Source organism: Arachis ipaensis, chromosome B3 (assembly GCF_059453495.1).
Source record: "Arachis ipaensis isolate K30076 ecotype BB chromosome B3, ASM5945349v1, whole genome shotgun sequence".
NCBI lineage: Eukaryota > Viridiplantae > Streptophyta > Magnoliopsida > Fabales > Fabaceae > Arachis > Arachis ipaensis.
In genome coordinates, this window is record NC_142438.1 from 52,116,762 (window position 1) to 52,138,846 (window position 22,085).

Consider the following 22,085-nt stretch of genomic DNA (forward strand, 5'->3'; position numbering starts at 1 on the left):
CCTAATTTTCTGTATCCTTAAATGAAATGCAAGGGTTTAAAACCACTTGCATGATTTCAGAAGAATTCATAGAAGTCAACCGTTGACAAGCAACTTAATTGCAAGCCAGAACCAAGGATTGCCCATAATCTTTTGCACACTGGATATCTCGTTATACAGAACATCATTACTAAGATTAAAAATATTGCCCTTGGTCTTCAATATAACAAGATATTGTCATAAAATGTCTAGTTGACCATAAAATATGATAGCACCAATGGAAATCATGAAAATAATTAAATATTTGAAAGGAACTAATAACATTGGCAAAGGAATTACCACAAATATATATATATATATATATATATATAACTGCTTCTAGTTCTATAAAATTTTGGTTCTTAATCTTCACTGCTTACATTCCTATGCTTGCAGTAACATACTACACATGTTGTATCATCTAAAGTTCTCAACATTACGGTTGCAACATGCTAAGATCTAATCACTATAACTACTACTAGTAGGAATTACCATTCTTGTACCCAAGCCATATGATTCGGCACCGAATTTTCGATGGTCTCAGAACGTTTAGACCATTAAATGGTCCCATAACAAAACATAATTTTTTAAATTTTTTAATAATTATTAAATAGTCTTTATTTAATTTTAATTACAAATTAATTCTTTATATATTATTTAATTATAAAATATATTTTTTATTTTATAAATTATTATTTTATCATTCAATCGATTGAATTTCTGTGTTTCTCAAAATTCAATCGATTGAATTTTAGGCATGTGGATTTTTTCCAATTCAATCGATTGCTCTTGTTATCCAATCGATTGAAGCTCTGTTGCATTCTTCTAGTCTATCTTTGTAATAATTGGTGTCACATTTTCTAGATCCTGCAGATAGAAATTGTTTATTTGACAACTAAGTCCGTAATTTAGTAACTTGCATATACGCACTTATTTTATCATTCACTTCTTCCACAATGAAAGTTTTGCAAGCTATTAATAAATAAATACTAATCCAAATTTGTTGGAATAGAGTTTAAACAAAGAGAGAGAAAGAAGGATTTTTAAAAAAGACATAGAGCTTGTTTGGGTGAGCTTTTAAGAGAAGATCTTTTTTTTTAGTTATCTTTTTTTAAAAGATCTTATGAAAAAGTAAAAGTAATTTTATGTTTTGGTATCTCATGCAAAAAGATTTTTTTATCTATCAATTATGTTTGGGTATAACGACATAAAAGTACTTTTTTGTTTATTTATTAGATGAAAAAATCTTTTTTTAAGAGAAAAAGATCTTTTAAAAAAAAGATGTAAATTACAGCTTCTCAAAAAAGATCTTTTTTTATTTTTCCAGTACTTTTACTTTTACTACTAAAAATTTACCAAACACACTAAAAAATAAAAAAAAAGATCTTTTTTCATTATTTTATTAAAATAATGGCGCCCAAACAAGCACTTAATGGTTCAAGAGTTTAAATTTAGTATTCAAAATACTCATATTTTGTTTGCATAAGTGATGCCAAAAATTGGTTACAAGTCTACGATTTGATCTTACAAAGCATAGATTGAGTTGTCAAAATGGCGTACATGATAGTTATGGCTTTTATATTAGGCTGCATTGTGCAGTTGCTATTTATATCAAATTGGGAATGTAAGATAGCTATAAGAAACATTTGACAATTCAAATGAGTTAATTCATGAGCTGAGGTTTCTAGTGAATGCAACAGGGGACAATTCAGTATTAGAAATGCAGCAACGTCAGCAAATAGTGATAGCATCAAACTTATCATTTTACAGTTCAATGTCAATTGTGACTTTTAGCAGTATATTTTCTAGTGCATTGAAACAAATTTTCAGCTGCTAATGTGATATGTAATTCTTGGACTTGATTATTTTGTTGACAAAACAACAATAGAACACTAAAAGCAGCTCCCTCATGAAGTTTTTGTTATGATACCCCTCCCCTTCCAACCATCCCTCTACAACATTATTTTAAGATCTGAAGTACATCTTAAGTCAACCAACCATCCCTTTGGAAGCTGAATCTGTTTATGTGTATCCGATTTCAGGTCAAAAGAAACAATCATTAACATATCAAGTGTAACAGCAGCCCAATCATAATCATCTCCATGCGGGTTACGGAGACCTAGCCAATTAAGAGTCCACCGATGAAGTGGCCATTATCTTCAATAGAAAACGGAAAAGCAGGGAAACTGTTGATCGTCTTTCCAAGAACTGCCACCGAAGCTATAAACTTGCGCAGTTACTGTTCCAGAAGAATCCCGAATGACAGTCACTACCTTGTAACTGTCACTTGACTCATCATACCCAAACCCTAAAGCATTATGCACATTGACACGTAAGCACTGTGTGAGAGGGTTCCATAAACGTAACCAGATATCGCTAATATCGTTGTTGGGTTGCCAAAGCATATGGGCCACACAAACCAACCCGTTGCATGTACCCGAAACCCAGTCTGCTACGTGTAGAGAGTGGCGATTCTCTTGAGCATCAAGAGCGGATGATGGATTTTGGATGAAAGATTCAACGCTACTCAACACTAAGCCCCGTTTTGCTACTTCGTCGAGGCGCGTAAACATAAGGATGGCATTTTTGGGTGATCGGTGAAGGGTGAAGTTTCACGAAGTGAGGGTAGGAGATGATGGAGTTCCATGACTTACACACAAGCTTCAGGCGCGTGAGAGGCTTTGCAGGAACCCAAGAGAGAATCTCCATCACCAGTTCACACGAGGAGCGCCGCTGTTGGGTGTTGAGGCGCCGTGTGCATTCCCTCCGAGTGGCTTGGTTTTAAGGATTTTGTGTCTGAATTTTGAATTTTATTTTAAAAAATAAAGTGTAATCTTTTATTATTTATTTTATTAGTGAGACTAACAAAATATAAAAAAAATAACGATAAAATTACATTTTATTCTTTTAAATAAATATTCAAAATAGTCACCAAAAAAAAAAATAAATAAATATTCAAAATTTAAATTTAAGTTCTAAGATGGTTACGGTACCTAAAGATTGACCAAGGAATAAAGACAAGACATGTGTCCTGTTATTGTTGTGGCAAACCGAAAAATTTGTGATCGCCCACACATTTTTGGGATTTTATTAATATGTAAGGGGGTCAAAGTAATTTTATTTTTGCAGTGTCCTCCATCTATGTTGTTTATGGCTGAGCTAATTTTAGGATTTGTCCAATTGAAGAACAACTTTCTCTTCTCACCAACGAAAATGGTGAATGGCTGCAGCATGATTTGTTGATTTTGTGGTGCTGGAATTTTGAAATTTTTGTATAATCATTGTGTGATTAGTTTTATGTATGTTTTGTAATCCCAATTTTGAGAAAGAATGTTGCTGAGCAGCCATGGTTGTAACTTGCACAAACTGGGAGCAAGAGGTTTTTTATTTTTTTATTTTTTATATTTTTGTTGTTTGGACCCGCCGAAAATACCAATAAGACAAGCCACACTAAAACAATAAGAGAAAGATAAACAATTAAAAAATTAAAAGAAATCGAAATGATCTTTCCACACGAGTGAAATAATTATGTTCTCTCTTATTCACACATTTTATCTACATAGTATTTAAACAATTAAAAAAAAAAAGTAACTTTTGAGTATATACCTAAATAGTTCTTTAAAAAAATGTGTCAGATGTTTTTGTCCTAAAAAAATTTTAATACGTTCAGATTTTTAAACTTTATAAAGATATATAAATTCCTACTTTAGACTCATGGTTTTTACTTGAACGGACAAGTCCTAAAAAATATAACAAAATGACCTATATATCTTATGTTTGTAAAATTCAAGAATCTCAATGTAATAAAAAAATTTTGAAAACCAAAGCGTCCGTTGCAAAATTTTTTAAAGACCTATTTGGATATATAATAGAAATTGTTTTAGAAAAAAATACTCTCTTTAAGTCTTGTTGACTTACGGTCGAATAACTATTTATATACAATGCATTTAATTAATCTAACCTATAAATTCCAACATTTCACTATAACATTTTATAAAATTTAAAACTTACTTCATATGTTACCGTAACGGTTTGATTTCACGAATATATTTTAAGTAATACAAGTAAATAACCTATTAGGTTACATATACTTGTCACCGGTCCATGTAGTTTTTCTATAATGGAAAGGAACATGGATTATTTCTCTTGACAAGCTCTTTGCAAAGCTTAACCCCAACAAAAAAGCTGCTTCAAGGGTGCTTTAAAGACTCGAATGGAATTTTAACATCCATTTTCAAACAAGAGCTCGAAAATGATTGAAAACCAAAATTCTAACTTTCTTTGCAATAACAATAGTTGGCATTTGACACATTTTTGTGACTATAATCAAGACCAACAGTAACTACAAGAGTCAATCTACTGTACTCTCATTTTCTTTTCTACTCTAGATGAGTTCTTTTTTGTGTCATCTAATTGGTCACCTTTTGTTTTCCTACTATTAACAAATTCATAGAACGACGGAATCTGTGGCAGCTTTGTATTAACGGAAGAACTTTCTATTGGCATGCCCCTGTCACCGCAAGGCAAAATTTCTGACTGAGCATTGCCCGAGAGTTCATTACTTGTACCTTCCTTTCCAGAATGATCTATAGCATGTGGTGGGGTGCGACCTTCAGCTTCAGGAACAGCATCCATTGATGTAGATTCCTTCATTGCGCCAAGTCGGTTCAACATATCAACGGAACTTGTCGTTGCCAGCCACCTAACCGTGCTCGCCACTTGTGAATAATAGAATGATTTGCCAGTTTTGCTATATTTCTTGTAGCATTCATCTTCAAGGAAAGATGCTGATGTCTCCAACTCAATCCTGAAAAAATGTATTGTAACTCATTTGGAACTCAAGGAATAATGCATTTAGCTTCAATATGATTTTAGGTGTAGAACAATTATAAATAGTAATAATAAACGAACGAGACTTATTATTGTTCCACATGCTTCCATGTACACCATTGTCTGTGCTTCATAGGGAATAAATAATAATAAATATTATCGTTGCTATTATGATGAAAGATTGAGTTGTGCAAATAGTTATCTGTGGCACAATAATGGTTTGATCTTTGAACAAGGTGCTTTTGCATGTCAAGTAAGTTGCCCCATTGTCATAGCAAGCAGAGGAGAAATTTGGGTAGATAGTTCTTTCTGTTGTGGGCTTGTGGCTGAGAAAGTGAGGTAAGAATGAGATCCTCTTAAGTGGGTATACTTGAAAAGTGAGAAAGTGAAGCCACTAATCACCTTTAGATCATTTTGGTAGAATTCACACAGAAGGGAGCTTATTGTTCAAAGGGTGATTGATCCCCTCACTTTCTCACTTTACAACCATACCAGCATTTTAGAGGATCCGAATCCATGAAGGTGATATGCAAAATAACTTAAACTAGAAAGAAATTGCAAAGCATACTTTAAGTTGTCAAGTCGCTGCTGAGCCTGTTTCAGAGCATTTTGTAATCTTTGCCTGCTTGATTCTCGCATTGCATCAGAAATAGCATTCTTGTCAACTTTACTCTGTTACAAAATATTAGATGAGTGGCTGTGCAGACATGAAAGACACGGGGGAGGGAAGGAGGGAAGGCATGCAATAACAACTGCTAAGCTGAAGGATTGAAAATGATAACAAATTTGTTATGATAACACTAAGTTTATAACCGTGGATAAGCAAGGATTTTAGGAAAATGAGAATATACATTTTTAGTCAACAATGTAGTGTTATGCGGGTACAAGATAAACCTGTTTCTTAGCTTTCTCATTTCGATAGAAGTTTTCTTCTGCACGTTCTAACATAGCAAGCTTTTCATTTACTCCCACTTTAGAATGAAGCTTTGACTTGGTTAGGTTGTTGACAACCTCATTACCATCTGTGAACAAAAACCCAATCAATGTTATGTGATTGAATAATCTACTTACCAGTCCATCCACCCTCCCCCAAGAGTGAAATAAATTTGGTAAAATGCTACCAACCATCGGAGTCAGATATATCATCATCTGAGCCAATTGCTTCATCACCACGATTCCAGAATTCAGATAACTGTTCTCCGTTGATTGCATCAGAAGAACTGAAAATGGCAAGTCATGGATAAATCAATTTTAAAACTAGATGAATCAATATTGTGAAGGTTATTATCACCAGGGCCGTTAAAAGTCAAATAGGCAATGCTAGCAAGTCAGACCATACAAAACTCAGAATACTAGTCTGCCCATGAGAAAGGAAAATCTCATGCTAGGTCCAGCAAAGCCCGAGGTCAAAGTCACAAATAGACTAACAAACCAACCATGGGATGTGTCTCTAAAACCTGTCAATTATATTATGTATTATAGTACACAGCACTGAAGACTGTCCACACCCAATACGTTTTTTTTTTTTTTCTTAATCAACGTTATGTTCAACTCCTAATGCATAAGTATTTGTCTGTTTGTGGTTTTTTTATTTTTGGCCACATGATTATAGGTTGTAGTACCTGGTGATGAAAATTCGAGAAGAACTGCCTTTCTGGCGCAGAGCAATTGCAGTTGTCAGATCCTCCAAATTTCGGGCAACTAAGTTTGGATGTCTGCAAGCATCACATGTTTTTTCACACAGGGATGCAGTAACCTGTTGTGAACAAAGTATAATTATCCAACTGAGTCAATATGAAGCGGATCACATATTACAAAGGGCCACATTACCTTCTCCCCAAAACTCTCGAGAATCCTTTTCCTACGACATCCAGATCCTTCACAATATTCAACCATCTGCATATTTTCATATAGGCTCCATTATACATAATGCTTGCTGCATGGACACTTTGTTGCAAAAGGCATGCAAGGATTTAGATGTCACCTGGGTAAAGTCAGCCATTGACTTTTTTGATGATTCTTCCTGTGAAGTAGATGATTGAGATTTCTTGCTTCCTGAATTTCTTAATATGAATTCCTGAAGCAGGTCAATGAGATCACAATTACAGGAAACAAAACAACAAAACATTTTCACAGCAGGTGGAGTTGAATAGAAGTGGCGCAAATAGAATATTTAAGACCCCCGCCCTCCCGCAGTTTTGCTCCTATGTGGGAAAAAAATTCAAGTTAAGAAAGCCAACCATTCTTTTGCGATCATCTACCCCGTAGTACAGCAGACTTGTACAGGGCAGTTGATCACGACCTGCTCTGCCTGACTCTTGATAAAATCCTTCCATTGACTTGGGAATATTGAAGTGGCATACAATTCTTACATCCTTTCTATCAATCCCCTGGTGAATTTGATCTTATGTGATTACAAAGAATGACGAGCGTAATAAACATCACTATATTTAACAGTAAATGGCAACTTACCATTCTGAATAAACACCAAAGGTTCAGTAACTGTGTGTAAGACAAGCGCTCCATGCAGAAGAAAGGAAGAAAAGAAAAAAAATACATCATAATCTCAAATAATAAGTTCTTAATATCATATTATGATTGCAACTATTTTCAGTGAACACTAAAAGCTCAGCATAGAAAGAAAAGAAAGGATATACATCAAAATCTAAAACAAATCAAGTTGCTACTTGCTAGCCTCGTAGAAATCAAAATTTGATGTGAATATTTATGAACCCCTGTGGTAAGATCAGTGTCTGTTTAATACCCCTTTTAATCATCATACTTCGAGCTGTTATGCTGTAGATGAGCTTTTGTTCAATCAAAGGAACTCTTTGTTTTATTCCATCAAATATTGACAGAAAATCACCATACTACATTAAATATTGCAATAAAACCAGTTATAAATGGAAACAACAGCAGTCATAACTCATTATACTCTATAACTGCCACTAGTGGCAGACTGGCCGTTGACCCGTTGCACCATACTATGCATGAAGTAATGTGATTTCTACATCATGTGGCAGACATGAGTGGACACACTATACAAGATAGAATTAGGAATCAATGTGGTAGAGAGAATTAGAGTTGTTCCTATAAGGGAAGGTGATAAAAAATATTTTTAGGTAATTTGTACATGTGGAGAAGATCTGTAGAAGCCCCAGTAAGAAGACTAGATTTGGTAGAAGTAGTCCAATAGCTAGAGGTAGAGGACGATGGATAAGACCATAGGTCAAACAATCAATAGAGATTTAGATTTCAATGGTCGGTCGCATATAAATATAATTTATAATAGGGCACTCTAGAATAATAAAACCTACAGATCGACTGCCAATGCAAAAATGGATAGAATAATAAAAGCTTCATAAATACAACATGCGAAATGGAAAACATACCCAAAAGCAACAGTGGCAACAACAACTTGTATTTTGGAAGAAATCCACTCATCTAACACAGACGTTCGCATTTTCTTATTCAATCCTGCATGATAAGCTGAAACAAACAGCAAAGAACATGAATGCAATTTGAAGGACAGCAATATACACACATATGCACACATAGAAAGAGAGTTACCAGCACAGGAAATGCCATTTTGGGATAGATGAGCTGACAATTCATCACACATTGAACGTTCAAGACAGTAAACTATTGCACAAACATCTCCCTTAGATTTTAATGTATTAGATAAATCAGCATAAGCATCATCCAGAAGATCTTTGTATCGAACTGCATCATTAGTAAATCTAATGAGATTTGTTTCAATTTTGAAACAGCTTCCTCCCGTGCAAACTCAGCATCACAATAGCCCAATATTTGGTGTTTGTAATTGAAAGGATATCCTCAAATATGTGGATATTTTCCTCCTACTCATTATCAACAATTTTTTTTATAAACAAAATAAAATAAAATAAAATACTCATTAAAATGCAATTTATTGCTTTCTTTCGTCCTCTTTGACATTTTACTCAGTGTCAAACATATGCATGGATAAACATTTAACCCTGAGTGGACTGATTTATTATTCATGTGCCAATTATATTACATTTAACCCTGAGTGGACTGATTTATTCATGGGATTCAAAGATTTATGGCACTTAAGAAGCATGAATGCAAAAGCTGAATTGATCTATAGAAGTAAATGATACAGCAAGCAGGACTAACCTTCATAATAGATATTAGGACGGTTAAAAGAAGATTTAAGAATTAATGGATTTTGCAAATGCAAAGACTGTACAACATCCTTCTGAACCCTACAGAAAAAATAGATAAATAAATCTAGTATGCCACAATATGATTACCAATAGAAAAGGTTGTAGAAACATGTGATTGGATTTGAAATGCATTCATGCACAAGTTTAAAATATAGCCAAAAGGTAAGAGAACAAACTTTTTTAAGGAAGAAGATTAAGAATACTCACTTAGGAGCAGCAGTAGCAGTTAGAGCTAATATTGGAACATCTGGTAGGTGGCTTCTCAACAATGAAAGTTGACGGTAACTTGGTCTATTCCCAAATAAAGAAGAAAAGGTGAATTGTATCACTAATCTATGTTTGTACACAAGAGAATTGAGAAACTACACAAGTATACATACAATCATAAGCCCAATAAAACACTTGACACTATATGAAGAAAATTCAAAAAGGCAAATATAACAGAGAAAGAATGAAAATACTTGGGCCCAATCAAGCAACTTGAGATACTCAGAGAAATATGTGTGGGAATGGAAAAACTAACTTAATATTCATGTTAATAGTAGGACACATATACATAGAAATTACAAGATACTATGGTATTCAACACTATTTCCATCGAAGCACAATTTAGTATTGCCAGAATCAATTTCTTAATTTAGCATTTGGAGATAAATTTCAAATTGTTCATATATGCATGTGGAATTGAACAGAGAAAATGAGATAACTGGATCCAATCAGGAAATGCAGTAGCGCATAGAACTTAGCACCTAAGCAGATGAAACATATTACCCAATGATATAAACATGAAATTCTAGCATTACAAACTCCAATTTCCTATAGCAGAATATATGACAAACCTGAAATCATGGCCCCAACTTGAGATGCAATGTGCCTGAAAATTTGGCGCAAGTGAAATTATTATAATAACCAGAAAAATCAGCTGAATCATAATTTGAAATGTTTTTCTTTCACACCTCATCTATGGCAATGAGACTTAGCAGCCCCCTAGCGTAAATCTTTTTCAGCTTTGGCATAAACCCCGCTGTTGCTATCAACTCTGGAGTCACATATAGTAGCCTTGTAGAGGGTTTTCCAGAATCAAGATCGTCATGAATCTTAAAACATAAAACAGAACATTTCAATTTCCTAAACTTGTGAATAAGTGAGGATTTGGTTACAGTCATATAAATGAAATTTACCTAAATTCTTTCCCTCCCCATAAGGACAGAGTCATATAAAATCAATGGCATGAGAGACAATAAATTCAAAGGGGGCACAACAAAGAAGCTTGAATGTACCAAACACAATGTGCTTTAGAATCAATATAAACCAAACCCACTCTTATATAAATCTCAGGATCAGAACATATATATATATGTAACCATCTATTCAAACTGATAGACAAAGATAAATCATTTGAAAGTATTTTATCACTTAACCTTATTTTTTGCATCAGTTGATATTGTTGAGGAGAGAAATTCAGCATCAATACCTTTCTCTTTTAGTGCCATTACTTGGTTTTCCTGACATGCAGAAAGAACAAATAAGCAAAAGCCTCAACTCAGAAATTAAATATAGCAAAAAAAATGTAAAATAAAATGGATCAAGCTGGAAATATGCCTACCATTAAGGCTGTCAACAGAACAAAAGTCAGAAATCACAATTGTGCCTAGCATGCAAAAACCAAGTGAATTACCACACAGAATTCAGCTCAACAAAGATGCACAACTGTATATATTAGGAAATATGAACATGATTCACCTATTAAAGGACAAACAACAAGCACAATTCCTGTTTTGGCCAGTGCAGGAATCTGATAACACATCGACTTGCCTCCTCCAGTAGGCATAAGACAAAAACAATCTCTTCCTGCACCAAAAGAGGGAGTGGGAAGGTAATTGGCATTCCATCAAAAAATGAAAATCCCAACTTATCCATTTACCAAATTCAAAGAACATGAGTTCATGATTTCAGATCATTTTTTAATTTCTTATCTTCCATATCCAAACCGTTTATCAGAGTAGGACACTGATATAAAACTTGCTTCATGTTCTTTACTTTCTTCTTTCTATATTTGCAACCAAAACATTGTTAAAAGAAAAGTGTCAAGCTAATTTAACCAATCAAACTGAAAAGTGAGACCTATAAAAAAAAATGCAGAATTCCATTCCTATGATTTCTCAGCAACCAAACAGCAACGGAAACCAAAAATTAAAAAAATAAAAAAAGGAAAGATTTTTGCAAAAATGAACCTGAGAGAACAGCTTGAATAGCGTCCAATTGCTTTCCCCTGAAATCAGGGTACCCAAAATGCCATCGCAGAAGCTTCACCAAAGCTTCCTTGCCGCACAGAGCCTTCATCTTGTTCGCATTGCCGCTTTTTGCGTCCCTCAACGGCAATGCTGCTTTCCTCTGCATTTCAATTCCAACCTGAAGGGTAAAAAAACGAAAACAGAGGATCGATTAATTGATCACTCGAATTTGAAGCAGAATTGGGAAGTTCTGTATCAATAGAGGAACAAAAAGTAGACGCCTTTTGTGTCAGGGTTTCGTGTGTGTTGCAGTGTTCGCGGGATTTTCTTTCTTGCTTCCAGTTTTCTTTTCCCTTGGCCTGCGATTTAATATTATTAAATAAATAAATGAATAAATAAGAGGCCTATTAAGTATTATTCCACAATGAAGGGGGGTATAGACGTATAGTAATGCTATGAAGTATGAACTAAGGTTGCGAAGACCGGTTAGTAAATCAGTGGAGTGATTGTCTGATTGATTTAATGGTTCAATTGGACTTAAACTGTGGTTGAATTAATTTAATTAAATAAAAAATAAAATAATTAAAAAATTAATAATATAATTTTAAATATTTAAATTTAATCATTTTTAAATTAATAAAATTAAAAAAAATTTAAAACCAAGAAAACTCAACAGAGTAAAGTGGAATATATAGTAGAAAAAGAAACAAAATGATCAATTCCTATCATTTTTGACATTGCCATCAACAATTAAAAGGATTAACATCTGTCCACTCTTTGTAACTTAAAAACATCCTTTCTTAAATGTCTTCAACATTTGCTTTTCTATTGTTAAAAATTCTGGCATTCCGTTCCAACCAGATCCAGATCACTGCAAAGAACTCAATCAGCAAAATCTTCTGTTCCTCTCTACTCTTGTGAAAACCAGTCCAACTCTCGAACTGCCCGCTCATGGTTCCTGGGACGGTCCACGGTTTACCTAAATACTCAACCAAGCGCACCACACCTGCCACGTAAAGTCACACAAAAGAAACAAATGGTGAACAAATTCCATCTCCTTTTCACACAAGACACAATGATTGTCATGCTGACGAATAACACCTAGCATGCTCAACCACTCTTTAGTATTCACCCTACCAATTAGAACAAACCACCCAAAGAGCTCAATCCTGGGGTTACCAATCCTCCCCAGATTGAACTAGTGAAGTTGTAACTCGTGATTTCTTCCGAAAGAATCTCCGATTGCAGGACCTGCACAAAAGATTTAGTAGAAAAAATACCCTTATTATCAAACTTCCAGACAATATTATCCTCTCTACTAGCTGATAGTTTCACCAGCCTTAACCTTTCATCAAGTTGATGAACCAATTCCAACTCCCACTGGAACAACTCTCTCCTCCACTGAAAATTCCAGATCCACTCTAACCCATCCTAGAATCCACAGTCCCCTATCATAGATCCTTGTTGGTTTGAAATAGAGAAGAGCCTTGGAAAAGTTACTTTTAGAGGGCCACCTTGCACCCAGTTGTCTACCCAAAATAGAGTTCGGCTGCCATTCCCTACTTCCATCGCCAGGCCATGAAGAAGTTTTTCTTTCACCTGTTGATCTGTTATATTCAACTGACAGATGTCTTTTCATGGGCCTCCCTTCACTGGTAAGGTCTGACTAGCTAGTATAATGTTTGGGTTCAGATTATTACAGGAGCAGACCACCTTCTTCCACAACGGGCAGTCCTCCTTTGAAAACCTCCACCACCACTTAAACAACAGTGCTGTGTTTCGAAGCACTGCATCTCCGACCCCAAGCCTCCAGCCTTCTTTGGAGCCTGAACCACTTCCCACTTTACTAGAGGCATCCCATAGCTACTATCCTCCCTACACCACATAAATCTCCTTTGCAGTGCAATCAACTTGTCAGCGACCGCTTTTGGCATCTTTTATAGACTAAGGTAATAGATCGGTAAGCTATTCAACACCGATTTGATGAGAACTAGCTTGCCTGCTTTGTTTAGAACCTTCGCTTTCCATAAGCTGAGCTTCTCTTCCACCTTATCTATGATTGGCTTCCAAGTCTTCACTAGTCTCGGATTTGCTCCTAGCGAAATCCCAAGGTATCGAACCGGTAGACCAGCTTGCTTACACCCCAGAAGGCCACACACCTGCTCCACCCATTCCTGATCACAATTAACCGGGATCAAATTCTACTTATCAAAATTGATGCTCAACCCAGACATCAACTCAAAACAATGCAACATCCTCTTATAGTTCACAATTATTCCTGTCTCCGTAGGGCAAAACAAGAATTTATTGTTATTTAAAAATTTATAATTTTATATAATAATTTTTGTTTATAATTTATTGTTATTCTTTATCAAAGTGAGATTAAAAGGGATTTGTTCAATATTTTTAAAGCTATATCGTTGGTTGGGATGATTGATGGTTGTGGATAATGGACATAAGTGCTATTGATCTTCTCTTTACTTGATTTAGGAGAGTAAAATTAGAAAAGAATATTACTAAAAAGCTTGATAGAATTCTCATTAATCAAGATTAGTTTTGACTTTTTCCAGAAGCATAAGCTGAAGTGTTCAATATGTTTCGTTCAAATTTTTTTCCATTCTTATTCATTGTAAGAGACTCCACCTCTTAGAAAGGAGTTTTATCTTATTATATTTTAGGTATCTTAGATAACTCGTCCTTCTATTTCAAATATTATTTAAAATATTTGAAAGAAAGGTTTTCATATTTTTTCAGCATTCTATTTCAAAGATTATTTAAAATATTTGAAAGAAAGGTTTTCATATTTTTTCAGCATTCTGATGGAAGTTCAACAAGACTCCCTAACTTTTAATAAAGAGGTTTTTTTGGCACAACTTTGTGAAGAAAAAAATTTAGAGGAGAAGATTTATAACCTGCGGTAATGATTTGAGCTTTTTCATTATTTCTCTCTTTGGCAATTGGAGTATAATCTTTGGTCAAGATGGGTATAACAAGATTTTGTTGTAAAAAGAGCTTTTTTTTGTACCATAAATTTTAAGAATAATAGATTAAGTTTGGCAACTGTAATACAAGATTCTTTCATCTCCAAATCTAATACGTAAAAATAAGAATAAAATTCATGGTATCTTCTTGGAAGATGGTTCTTGGATTTTTAAGGTTGAAACTATTAAAAGTATGGTCAATAGATTTTTTTAGCATTTTTTTATTCCACAGAGTAGGTGAAAATTGATATTTTGGGTGATATTCGTCTCTCACAGCTTAGTAGTAAGGTGTGTAAGAGTTGCTCTTATGACTTTTATAATGTTAGAAATATAGTCATGGCTATGAATTCTTATAAATCTCTTAGTCCAGATGGTTTTCAATCCATCTTTTTAAAGGAATGTGTTACATACCCTGGAGAGGGAGACAAAGAATGCTGAGTCCTGAGTCAGCAGCAAAGGTAGACAAAAAAGGAAGAAAATAATTCCTTTACCTTATCATTATTCTAGAAGAAGCAATAAAGAAAAAGAAGGAATAATAGGGCAGGGAAAATCTGTAATCATAAGTGATAGTAATTGATGATTGGATTAGTCAAATGAGAGAATCAGGGAGACGTAATCATAGGAGTTGAATGCTTGATTCTAATAGATAATTATGATAATTAATTTGGTTACAGAGAGGGAATGCAATAAAAGGAGGAGCTGATTAGGTGAGAGGCAGGAAAAAGATTTGGAAAGGCCTAGGCTACGAGAGAATAGGACTCTCAAAGTTCGTCTGTTATCTTTTACTGTTCTATAAATAAATACCAGCGTAACAACTGGTATCAGAGCACAGATCTTAGGTGTTCTGTGCATGGTTTCCATGCGAGCTGTCATGGAGTCGAGGTTGGAAGTCTTGGAGAAGCAAATGGAGGAGATGAGGGAGGCCCATAATTGTTCGCTGGAAGCTCAAAACCAATCGTTTGAAATCTTATCTACCAACCTGTTGAGACAGGTGAGGAAAATGCTTCCACAACAACACCATGACCAGGGAGGAAACGGGGCTGGAGGGAGAAACGGGGGATACGGAAGAGGTTCAAATGGCAGAGGCGGTGGCGGTAATGAAGGTGAAACAGAACAGAGGAGATTTGAGCCTACCAGAAAGCTTGACATTCCCATCTTCTCTGGAGATGATGCAAATGGCTGGCTGGTGAAGATAGAAAGATATTTTCGTGTAACCCAGGTGGCTCCAGCAGAAAGGATGGACTTTGCCACTCTTGCTTTGGAGGGAGAGGCTATCGCATGGATGGAGTGGTGGGAAGAATACACACCATTTCAGAAATGGAGACGATTCAAGGAGGACTTATTGAAACATTTTCAACCTAGAGCTGCTCTCAACCCCATGGCTCTGTTACTAGAGGTGAAGTAGGCGGGGAACGTCTCTTAGTATAGGCATGAGTTTGAGATTGCAGCACGAACGCAGAGAAACTTAGAGACAGAGGCTCTCATGTGCATATTTGCAAATGGACTCAAAAAGGAAATTCAGGCCGAGTTGGAGGTGGCTCGGTTTGATAATTTACCAGCTCTAATGGATAGAGCCACGGCTATTGAATGGAGAAATCAAGTATGAAAGGAGAGTGGGGTTGACCCTAACGGCAGGGGGTGGAGGGGTTGCCGAAAGGGAGCGGGTCAGGCGGATCTGGTTTGGTGGGAGCTAGATTTGGATTTTTCAAAAATCCTAGTTCGGCAAAGTACAACACCCACGACAGCAGAGGCGAATCGAGGGGCGAGATTGGATCCAACACAAACAAAGGCACCTTATTTCTCGTACAGGCCTTAACACCAATTCGAATGGAGGCAGCAGCACTTCTCATTCGCAGACGACTCGTAACAGCGGCACACGACAGCTCTTGAACGAAGAGTGGGCAGAAAGACAGAGGAAAGGGTTATGCTTCAGATGCTGAGAGAAGTGGGGACGTGATCATGGGTGCTCCATGAAGTACTATCAAATCATACTACTAGGAGAAGATGCAGAAGAGGAGGCAGAAAGAAACGTAAGGATGAACCAAGAGGCACATGAAGGGGAACCTGAACGGGAAGAGCTACAACTGTCATCATACCGTTATTGGGGACTTACTACTCACAAGACCTTTAAGGTCCAAGGGGAGATTCAGGGCAAAACGATGGTGGTGCTCATCGACCCTGGGGCTTAGGCAAATTTCATTGCCACCGAGGTGGTTATGCGGCTGACATTACTGGTGAGAAAGTAAGGGAGTTTCAAATGGAGGTGGGGAACGGCGCTATAAAAAAGGGGCATGAAGGCTATAAAGGAGTTCACTTGAATATTCAAGGGGTCCAAATAGTCCAAAAACTTCTTTGTAATGAAGCTGGGCTGTTCGAAGGTGGTGTTAGGAGCAGGATGACTGGCGAGTCTAGGGAGGTTTGTTGGAGATTATGGAGAATTAACATTGAACTGGAAGCAAGATGGCAGGGAGATGCAACTAAAAGGTGAACCTTCCTTGAGCAGAAGCAGGGCTTCATGGAAGAAGACTTTGCACACTTTGAAGAGTGATGGGGCGGGTTATCTTATCACCACTAGGGTTGCTGCCACCAAGGAGCAAGAGCACGAGATGATTTCTGCAGAAGCTAAACAATTTCTACAACAATATGAGTACTTGTTTCAGACCCCTGTAGGCCTCCCACCCAAATGCGAGAAGAACCATGCAATCATCTTGAAGGAAGGGTCAGAGATTCCTCGCATCAGACCCTATAGATACCCACAATATCAGAAAACCGAGATTGAGAAAATTGTAGAAGAGATGCTGAATTCTGGCATCATATGTTCGAGCACTAGCCCATTCTCAAGTCCGGCGATCCTAGTTAAAAAGAAAGATGGAGGCTGGCAATTCTACGTAGATTACCGACCATTGAATCGAGAGACCATAGCTAACAAATTCCCAATTACGGTGATTGATGAGCTGCTGGACGAATTGAAAAATGCAAGAGTATTCTCTAAGCTAGACCTCAAGTCCGGCTATCACCAAATAAGGATGAGAGAAGATGACATCCACAAAACCGCTTTTCGAACTCGTGAAGGACACTATGAGTTTCTCGTGATGCCTTTTGGGCTCACAAATGCTCTTTCTACTTTCTAGGCACTTATGAATCAGGTGTGGCGGCCATTTTTGAGGAAGTTTGTTTTGGTTTTCTTCGATGATATACTCGTCTATAGCTTGAGTTTGGAAGAACATTTGGGTCATTTGCAGCAGATTTTTGAAGTCCTCCGGCGCAACCAGCTCTACTTCAATAAGAAGAAATACAGATTTGTCTAAGAACGTATTGAATACCTGGGTCACATTATATCTAAAGAAGGAGTGGCAGCAGACCCCAAAAAGGTTCAAGACATGGTGGATTGGCTAGTTGCAAAGGACCTCAAAGGGTTGAGGGGATTCCTTGTGTTAACCAGCTACTATCGCCGTTTCGTGAAGAATTATAGAGGCATAGCTTGGCCCCTTACACAACTACTGAAGAAGGATCAATTCAAGTGGGGTAATGAGGCCCAAGCAGCTTTTGAAGCACTCAAGACTGCCATGGTGACAGTCCCGGTGCTCGCAGTCCCTTCATTTTCAAAGCCCTTCGCAGTGGAAACTGATGCTTCCAGAAAGGGAATAGGGGCAGTACTACTGCAGGAAGGCAGGCCGATGGCTTACATGAGTCAGAAACTTTCTGAACAAGCTCAAGCTAAATCTGTTTATGAGAGGGAGTTGATGGTTATGGTCCTGACAATTCAAAAATGGAGGCATTACCTCTTAGGTCAACAGTTCACTATTTATATGGACTAGAAAAGTCTTAAATTCTTTTTTATCAGAGAATTGGAGGCGAAGAACAATAGAAGTGGATGACCAAGTTGCTTGGGTTTGATTTTGAAATAAAATACAAGGCAGGAAAAGACAACCAAGTAGCTGATGCCCTCTCCAAAAAATTCCAATTTGCTGCTGTTTCCATGGTTTCAGCTACTGAATGGGCAAACTTAGAAGAGGAGGTGCAACATGACCCAAAACTCAAGAGCATCATGCAGGATCTGATTTTCGGAAAGGAGGTTACTGCTGGATATGCATTGAAAAATGGGAGGTTGCCGCACCAAGGGGGTTTGGTTATTCCATTGAAGTTGATTCCCAAGATATTGGAGGAATTCCATGATCAAAGTTGGGAGGACATTCTGGTTTTTTTGAACTTATAAGAGGATACCTAGAATGCTGTATTGGGAGGAAATGAAGAAGGCCATCATGAATTACGTGAGACAATGTCAAGTATGCCAAAGGAACAAATATTCCACCTTGACTCCAGCTAGGCTGCTACAGCCACTCCCTATCCCGACAAATATTTGGTCGGATATAGCTATAGACTTCATTAGAGGACTTCCAAAGGCACAAGGGAAGGGCACCGTCTTCGTTATGGTTGATAGGATGACGAAGTACGTTCATTTCTTTCCCTTATCTCACCCTTATTCAGCAAAGGAAGTTGCAGACCTGTTTGTGAAGGAAGTGGTGCGACTTTATGGGTTCCCTACATCGATTGTTTTTTACCATGACCGGCTTTCTATGAGTAGTTTCTGGTCCGAAATCTTCAAAGCAGTGGGCACATCATTAAATATGAGCTCAGCCCATCATCCCCAAACAGATGGGCAAAGCGAGGCGATCAACAAGTGCATGAAAACTTACCTCAGGTGCTTTGCGGGGTCTACAACAAAGCAATGGCCCTGATGGTTAAATTGGACAGAATATTGGTATAACACCAATTATCATGGGTCGATCAAAATGACCCATTCAAGGCCCTTCATGGAAGGGAACCCCCGGTTATGTTGCGGGGTGAAGGAGAAATTGCAGTTGAAAAAGTAAGAAATCTTATGGAGGAAAGGAATCAAATGTTGGATGAATTGAGGTTTCAACTAGAAAGGGCCCAAAACCGAATGAGGACATATGCTGATAGAAAGACGAGGGACATAAGTTTTGAGCCAGGAGAGTTTGTGTACCTCAAACTGCAACCTTATCGAATGAAGACCTTGGCAAAAAGGGTCAACCAAAAGCTGAGTGCAAGATTCTATGGCCCTTATGAGATTCTTGAGAAGATTGGGCAGGTTGCCTATGATGAGCGGATATTTTATACACTTTTTGGCATCATTTTCATATAGTTTTTAGCATGTTATGTTTATTTTTTATTAAGTTTTCATAGGTTTTAGTGTTAAATTCATATTTTTGGATTCTACTTTGAGTTTGTGTATTTTTATACAATTTCAGGTATTTTCTGGCTGAAATTGAGGAGCTGGAGCAAAAGTCTGATTCAGAGACAGAGAAAGTACTGCAGATGCTGTCCGGATCTGACCTCCTTGCCCACGGAAGAGCTTTTATGGAGCTAAAAAAGTCCAAATGGAGCGTTCTTAACGGCTATGGAAAGCTGACTTCTAGAGCTTTCCATCAATGTATAATAGTCTATACTTTGTTTCAGATTAGAAGGCCCAAAACTGGCGTCCAACGCCAGCCTCCTGCCCCCTTCCAGGCGTCCAGCGCCCACAACGCAGAGACCAGCGTCCAAATGCCTAGAAAGGACCCCCTAGCCAGTGTTCAACGCTCTAGAGGCCTCATAGCACGTGGATCTCATCAAAGCTCAGCCTAAACACTCACCAAGTGGGCCCCAGAAGTGGATTTTAGCACTAAAAAGACAGTTTTACCCTTACTAGTCATTAGTTTAGTATTTAAAGTAGAAGATCACTCTTTTTTAAGGATCTTCGCCCATCATTTACCATAATTTCTTTTTTCACATTGTATTTTCTATCAGTATGAGTTTCTAAACCTCCTAAGTTGAGGGGAGGAGCCCTGCTGAGTTTTATGGATTAATAAAAGATTACTGTTCTTCTTTAATCCGTGTTTGATTCTCTATTCTAAGATGTATATTCGTTCTTCATCAATATGAATGCGTTGAACTGGCATAAGGTTATCACATTCTACATGGGTTCAGAGTACGTCTTTCATCAGACAATGATGAACCACCAGCTTGATTATGCATTTCTTAGACGGCTAATCCACGACTTCGTTGGGGACCTCTCGAGACACCAGTTCAGCCGATTTACAGGGAGATTAGGGTCTTTGTGGTAAAGGCTAGAACCCAAAGGCGCAGCATCCTCCGATCCGGAAGATTTGACATTGTCTGTGGCATTTTAAGTAGGATCACCAAGGAGAATGAACTACAGAAGCTTCACCCTCAATCAGAATGGAGCCGCTCTAACCCTGGGGTTCAGATCTGGAGGAGTATTGGAGGCTGTTCAAACCAGCGTCAATCACATACAGCTTGCCATTGAAGAAATCATTCACAATTGAAGAAGACAGTAAGACCAGAGTTAATCCAGAAAGACAAAGCAACTCCAAGCCTTAACCATCTAAGTTTTAAGATTATCATTGTAAACATATCAACCTAGTTCAGATCTCATAAATCAAACCAACTCTTCTATCTGTCTGACTAAGACCTGTAAGATAACCATAGCTTGCTTCAAATCACGATCCTCGTGGGATCGACCCTGACTTGCTCAGGTATTACTTGGACGACCCAGTGCACTTGCTGGTTCAGCTGTACGAAGCGTGGAGTTTCGTGCACCAAGTTTTTGGCGCCGTTGTCGAGGATTATTCGAGTTTGGACAACTGACGGATTATCTTGTTCCCTAGATCAGGTATTATCTTTAATTTTGTTAGCTTTTCTTTTATTTTCTTCTTCCTATTTTTCGAAAAAAAAATTAAAACCCTTTTCAAATTTTTTTTCTTTTCTTTGTTTAATCTTTGTTCTTCGTTTGAGTCTTTTGTTTTTGTTCTTGTTGAAATTTTCAAAATTTTTGAGTCTTTCTTTCTAAAAATTTTCAAAAATAGTTTCTTTGTTTAAATCTTGTGTCAATCTTTAAGTTTGGTGTCTTCTTGTGTATTTTCTTTAATTTTTTGAAAACTTTATGTTTGGTTTTCAAAAATTTTAAGTTTGGTGTCTTTTCCATGTTCTTGTGTTCTTTGAATTTTTTGAATTTTGTTCTTTGTGTTCTTCTTGATCTTCAAAGTGTTCTTGTGTTTTCCTTTTGTTTTGATCTTAAAATTTTTTAGTTTGGTGTCTCTTTGTGTTTTTCTTCTTGATTTTGCATAGTAGGTGCTTTAGATCTAAAAATTTTAAGTTTGGTATCTTTTGTGTGTTTTTCTTTTTCCTCGTTAAATTCAAAAATAAAAAATATCTTTTATATCTTTAATTTAATTAAATTTTTTAAAATTTTAAATAAAAATTCAGATTTTAATTTCAAAATTATTATCTTATTTTATCTTAGTTTTAAATTTCAAAATAAAATCTTTTCAAAATCATATCTTTTTCAAAAATCATATATTTTTTAAAATATTATCTTATCTTATTTCAAAATTCAAAATTTAAAAATTCAATTTCAAAATTTAATTTTTAAAATTCAAATTTCAAATTTTAAAAATTAAACCTTTTCAAAAATTCATATCTTTTTCAAATCTTTATCTTATCTTGTTTCAAATTTAAATTTCAAATTTTTTAATTTAAAAACTTATCTTCTCTTAACTTCCTTATCCTGTCTTACCTAACTTATCTTATCTTTTCTAATCTCAAATTTTAAAATAAAAATCTTTTTCAAATATTTTTAGTTTCTTATCTTATCTTTTCTAACTTCAAATTTGAAATTCAAATCTTTTCTAATTAGTTACTTACTTTCTCTCTCTTCTTTTTCAAAACTTCCTAACTAATTCCTCTCTCTTCTATTTTCAAAATTTCTTCTTTTATTTCTCTCTCCTCTT

The 22,085-nt window shown here is 36.3% G+C and overlaps 2 protein-coding genes and 2 pseudogenes across 3 annotated transcripts; 2 read left to right on the plus strand and 2 right to left on the minus strand.

The window, feature by feature from the left end:
* Positions 1-1,970: 1,970 nt before the first annotated feature.
* On the minus strand, positions 1,971-2,779 carry LOC107633089 (F-box/kelch-repeat protein At3g23880-like; annotated as a pseudogene).
* Positions 2,780-4,271: 1,492 nt separating this feature from the next.
* On the minus strand, positions 4,272-10,875 carry RECQL3 (DEAD/DEAH box RNA helicase family protein). 2 transcript variants are annotated; one of them, XM_088509912.1, is made up of 17 exons: positions 10,800-10,875; positions 10,663-10,707; positions 10,478-10,561; positions 10,013-10,153; positions 9,896-9,930; positions 9,264-9,347; positions 9,007-9,095; positions 8,419-8,571; positions 8,237-8,337; positions 7,089-7,238; positions 6,833-6,925; positions 6,679-6,744; positions 6,471-6,604; positions 5,974-6,068; positions 5,743-5,870; positions 5,417-5,520; positions 4,272-4,825 (listed from the first exon to the last, which is right to left on the minus strand). In XM_088509912.1, exons 2-17 carry the CDS (start codon positions 10,663-10,665, stop codon positions 4,375-4,377), a joined length of 1,911 nt encoding a protein of 636 aa, XP_088366038.1. In that variant the 5' UTR covers positions 10,666-10,707; positions 10,800-10,875; the 3' UTR covers positions 4,272-4,374. The 2 variants fall into 2 exon arrangements, with proteins under 2 accessions (XP_088366038.1, XP_088366036.1); XM_088509910.1 differs by lacking the exons at positions 10,663-10,707; positions 10,800-10,875 and having other exon boundaries at positions 6,833-6,975; positions 7,061-7,238.
* Positions 10,876-15,121: 4,246 nt separating this feature from the next.
* LOC148570634 (uncharacterized) lies at positions 15,122-16,211 on the plus strand (annotated as a pseudogene).
* A 1,934-nt stretch (positions 16,212-18,145) lies between these two features.
* LOC148570635 (uncharacterized) lies at positions 18,146-18,487 on the plus strand. Its single transcript, XM_088507111.1, has one exon. It carries the CDS (start codon positions 18,146-18,148, stop codon positions 18,485-18,487), a length of 342 nt encoding a protein of 113 aa, XP_088363237.1.
* The last annotated feature ends 3,598 nt before the right edge of the window (positions 18,488-22,085 follow it).